Consider the following 5,298-nt stretch of genomic DNA (forward strand, 5'->3'; position numbering starts at 1 on the left):
TAATTTATTAAAACATTAGGATGTGGTTATTATCCTATTATACTCTTATTATTAGCACATAAGGCCTAGTCACAAGGACAGTTAAGATATTTAATAACCAAGATTTTACAGTATCTAGGTGTTTTAGGTCGAATCATAGTTCGTTACCATCTATTAACAGGGAGTCATAAGCTACCACTGTCCTTAGTCACGGAGGACATTAAATTATTGCCCACAGGCACTTTACTTAAAGAAGTGGTTAAATAATTTAAGGGAATTTAAAATTAACCCTTTATGATATATGGCCTGTGTGACTTTACTGATTCACAGTTTGCCAAGAGCATTAACATACTAACAGATGTTAATAATTGGAATCTATTATGTGGGTTATACCATCTTGGCCAGGTTTGTAATAACACAAAGGCTAGGTTTTACCTCTAAGATTCTTTAATAATTAACGCAGAATAGTCCTAAATTGAGATGTTAATTATGGATCTTAACCTAATTACGGAACTACCATCTTGGCCTTGTTTTATAAACTATAAGGCTAGGTCTTGGTTCACTTTAGATTTTACCAATTATTATAATGGCAGATCCTTTTAAATATTTCATTTATCTTCATATTTTATGCATGCAATAAAATGAAAACTTAATTAAAACATCCCACAAATTGTTTTAAATCAGAACAACACTTTCCCAAACGGGACTTGTACCAAAAATAAATGAAAATGCCCACGCAGGGGTGGGAAACAAGAACAAACCCACGCAGGGGTTAACTAACCAAACTTGCTCACGCAGGAGCAGAATACAAACCACAAGCTCACGCAGGAGCTGAATACTGGAATAACAAGTCCACGCAGGGACTGAATTACAACATAAATAAAAATAACAAGGGTTCTCAATGACCCCTCCTCTTCGACTTCCCCTTAAGCAAATCTGATAGCCCTTTGAAGAAACCTTGCCGCTCTCTGCGGTCTTCACGAACCTCTTGTTCGACTTGGTTCAGCCTTTCAAGGACTTCCTGCTGAATCTGTGGCTGTGGCGGCTGATACACCGGTGGAGGAGGTGGCTGATGCTGGTACCCATAAGTCAGGTAACCAGTAGTCCATGGCCCTCCGTATGGTCCTTCAGGGTGAAGGGCATTGTAATCCCGAGCTACTTGATACGGATCTACCTCCGCATAACCGTAGTTGTAGTTGTAGTTGTAATGGGTGTGCGCCGGCTGCTCGAAGGGGTTGTATGCCGCTGACCCAGCATACGCAGGAATGGGTTATCGAAACCCAAAGGTGGTACCACAGGTACTGAGTTGACATCTGGTATAGGGCTTGTTGGACCACCCATCTGCGGGTCCTCTTCCTCCTGAAGTGGCGGGTAGTGGCTGCCACTTGATGGCTGGGGAGTACTAATCCGAACTCCACCTCGCACGGACATCCGTGCATTTGACCTTCTCCGCCTCGGTGGCTCCGGAGGCGGCTGCTGCTCTACTGGCGGTGGTGGCGGCGGCGTGACTGCCACCAATTGATGACCCACCGAAGGATCCTGTTGCTGCTCGTGATGCGAGTGCTCAGACGGGGTGAAATACCAATCATACTGATTGAATTTCTCCATAAAACTGTCCGGTCCGCGGTATGGCGATCCATGGAATGATGACCCATCTGAGATCTCAATGGGATGATTCGGCATTCCTGATGCAGGTTCCATGGGGTCAGTATCCTCATCCATGTCGTTTTCCCCTGAAAAGTGGTCTTCCGGTCCAAGTGGGTTAAAACCCACGGGTTCAGGCAGAAGGTTAGCCGGGTTAAATCGGCTTTGGAAAACGGGTGTTGGGTCGCCAAAAGAATGATGAGAGTTGGATCTCTGTAGAGGTATGAAAGCTGGCGGCTGGTTGTTGGGCTCGTTTTCTGAATGGGGCCCAAAAGAGTGTTGGTACGAAGGTGAAGAGCTAAGGGATACAGATCGCCTTCCGGGTTTGACATAGAGCCTCCATGGCTGTTGCGGGCTTGTGCTCATAGTGATAGATGGAGTACGCCGGTGCGAAGGCCCGGCCTCGTGATCATGACCTGTCACGGGTCCTTTGCCTCTACCGCGAAGGAATCTGGGTGGCATGATGACCTGCATACAATATTTAGATAACCACAACAATATAATTATAAAAGACTCAAATTAAAACAAAACAGAGTTTGTCCTATGTTCGATGTCTAGACTCGGAACTCGAAGAATGTGCAATTTGTGCACTGAGATTAAACACAAAAGGCTAGTGTTTAATTCACTCAGTGTTGGCTCTGATACCAACCTGTCACACCCCAAATTTCCACGTGTCACCGGTGGGCCCGGTGGGGGAGTATCGTGACGTAGTTGATATCATCATTTGTCAAACAACACAAATTATAATGCACAGCGGAAGCAAATGAAAATAGATTTATTTCAACTATTAAGTGTAATATCAAGTATCACAACCAGTCGAAATAGATCCACAGGCGGATCGAAAATAAAGAAAAAGAAATTGTTCAACAGATATATGCATCCCAAAGCTCGCGAGACTCTACGATGCTAAGGAGAAACCAGCCTATTGCGTATAGCACCTGCACTTAATCTTTTTGGGGAAAATACGTCAGTTTGCACTGGTAAATACAATTTAACTGACTCATTTTGAAAACATTTCAAAAATTAGGTTTTAAATGCACAAGGCACAAAACATTTTATAACTTGGGAATAATTAATCAAAGTTAAACTTGTAAAAGATTTACATGTTTGTTGTGCGTTCAGTCGCCCGAGTCGTGTCGGGTTTAAGGTTAAATGACACACCACTAGTATAAGTCCGCGGCGGGAAGCCAACGTTTATACCTTAATAATAATATGGACATAATACCGGGTGTACGCCTACACCCGGGTGTCAAGGTCGTGGCCAAAAATGATGCCAAGGATATCCGGGACATGGTCATTAAGCTCCCAAAGGCGTAAAAACAAACAACACCAAGTTTTCAAACGGGTCACATTGATAATACCCAACTACTAATGAGTTGGGGTCAATTGCCCGACCAAGCGGTATTTTATATACCGTACCCCCAAGCCCGTATAGGGAAAATAAGTTAAAAGTATTTACCTGAGCAAGTATAACCACAAATTCAAAAATGCACGTGTCTTTTACTGGGCTCCTATTCTGGAATGAAGGTTATAATAACCTATTAGAATCCTAACGGGTCTTTAATATAGCCTAAGCCTAGACCGGTTAGTTTCGAATAATAAATATGGTTTAATCGCGAGGAAATGCGAAAACCGGGGAGGAATGTGATTTAGACCCTACAAGCTTGGATACTTGTATAATATGGGTAAACTAAACACATTCTGAATTTAGAGACTAAGATGATATGGTTTGACCCGTTTCGGCTAATATGCGTGAACTAGTCACATAAGCCGATCCGAACGCGAAAGTGCGTAACGAGTAACCATATAAGTCATATGCAAGTTTCCTGAGATTATATGCACCAAATGTGTTGCAATATCAGTAAGGTATGTCCAATTATGCCCCAAACGTTTTTAAACGCCAATTACGCCTCATAAGGGCATTTTGGTAATTTTACATAGGCAAAAAGGGTAAAAATGGGAAAACTGAGTTTTTAACTTTAGTCTACTGTTATAATATATATTTTTATTAAATATATCAGTAGGTATTATATCTTTTATGTAAAAACTAGTTTCGACATATACTATGTCGTAAAAATGCCTAAAAAGGCGATTTGGAGCCATTTCCGGGTTTTAAAAGAAATGCTGATATTTTTATATTTCCAGAAGGCTCAAAATATCATATTTAACATAATAAATCAGTAGAAAGAGGTTTGGGGTCAAAAGGTTTTGTAAAACTCATTTTATGGCCGAAAAGGGTAAAACCAGCATAAGCCGAAATAAGCTTAGAACCTCTAGCTACGCTCAGCCTAAAAATAAATAAAAATATTTAAAATTCCCAAAATATTATTATATAACAGTGGGTATAAAGTTTTGATATAAAATTCGGGTTTAGATAGGTTATGCGTTAAATACGCTAATTATTTACTAAGAAAGCTTCTAATTACGCTAATGAGCATAACTCTTAATCTAGACCTCGAACTGATGTCAAATTTTGGGGACAAGTTTATATTTCAGTAACTAAGGTGTCTACCCTTTTATATTTCCAAAATTCATGAGTATTGGACATTTGGGCATAATGGTCAATATATGGGCATTTAACGGAAACATGCATATGATCAAGATATCTAATGAACCGTGTTGTATAATCACAGGAGGATATACTAACATGCTATTAGGTCCAAAAGAAGTTCTAAGGAATCTTAATCTTGACTAAAACGGGTCAGAACTGAAAGTCAAGGCGAAAGTCAAACTATGCGACTTTCGGTTCCGAACCGGGTCTAAACAGAAAATCGTCGAGTTGAACATGTTGGAACATGTTCTTATACTTATTACCAAGTTATATTAATGTTCAAACAGGTTACATACAACCTACATTGCTAATTATGCGTTAATTTGAAATTAAGCATTCTGTTGACTTTTTATGATTAGCTTTGACTCGACAATTGACATGCTTAGAGTGGGAATCTGGAAACACCCTTTTAAGGGTTTGTTACCCACTTAATTACCTTCCTAAAGGTATCTTTAATTCGTGATTTGACAGAGCACATTATGCTTAATCACGAAGTCAAACCTTAATTACGACGGTTTGACTTTTACTTAATTAGCTAAGCTAGAAAGGATTAAAGAAGGTTAAGGACACTTACAAGAGTCCTAAGATGGATTAGAGAGCCTAAGAAAATGTGTTGGTGACCAGAGGAGCTCCAGAAAGTCTTTAGCCAAAGTTCCAAATGAGCAAGTGTCAAATGATCACACTTGAACCCTTTATATAGTGAACTAGGAGCTCCAAGATCTTGACAAGCAAGTCTAGGGTAGTAAAGGGATGATCCCAAGTGTCCCTAAGGAGCTATTTACTGCCTAGCAAGCCCATAGATTCCCAAATTTACGTTTTGAGTCGGTTAAACTGGTTAAACAGGCAGCTGTCCAAAAGTTGCTGCCAGCGACGGTCTTACGGACCGTAAGCTTGAGGCCTTACGGTCCGTAAGGACCTCTTGCGGACCGTATGCTACAGGGGTTACGGTCCGTAACCGACTTTACTGAAACATGGTTCAGGTGCCTTTCTTACGGACCGTAAGCCTAAGGCTTTGCGATCCGTAACCGATCCTTGCGGGGCATGCTCATGCACCCTGCTTACGGACCGTAAGCCAGGGGCCTTGCGGTCCGTAAGCGATGGCCAGAAGACAAAAGTTTGAAAAC

General features: G+C 41.1%; 1 protein-coding gene across 1 annotated transcript; it reads right to left on the bottom strand.

The window, feature by feature from the left end:
• Window positions 1–877: 877 nt before the first annotated feature.
• Window positions 878–2,085, bottom strand: LOC110933301 (extensin-like). Its single transcript, XM_022176552.1, has 2 exons — window positions 1,465–2,085; window positions 878–1,153 (listed from the first exon to the last, which is right to left on the bottom strand). The coding sequence occupies exons 1-2, from the start codon at window positions 2,083–2,085 to the stop codon at window positions 878–880; spliced, it is 897 nt and encodes a 298-aa protein (XP_022032244.1).
• Window positions 2,086–5,298: the final 3,213 nt, after the last annotated feature.

This window comes from Helianthus annuus, chromosome 1 (assembly GCF_002127325.2).
Source record: "Helianthus annuus cultivar XRQ/B chromosome 1, HanXRQr2.0-SUNRISE, whole genome shotgun sequence".
Taxonomy (NCBI): Eukaryota; Viridiplantae; Streptophyta; class Magnoliopsida; order Asterales; family Asteraceae; genus Helianthus; species Helianthus annuus.

What these genes read in the sequence shown, in the direction of transcription:
- LOC110933301 (XM_022176552.1), bottom strand. Translation starts at nt 2,085, where the DNA reads ATGCCACCCAGATTCCTTCGCGGTAGAGGCAAAGGACCCGTGACAGGT. An exon ending in CGCCGCCGCCACCACCGCCA is followed by an intron (nt 1,154 to 1,464) that starts GTAGAGCAGCAG and finishes GGTTATGCGGAG; the next exon opens with GTAGATCCGTATCAAGTAGC.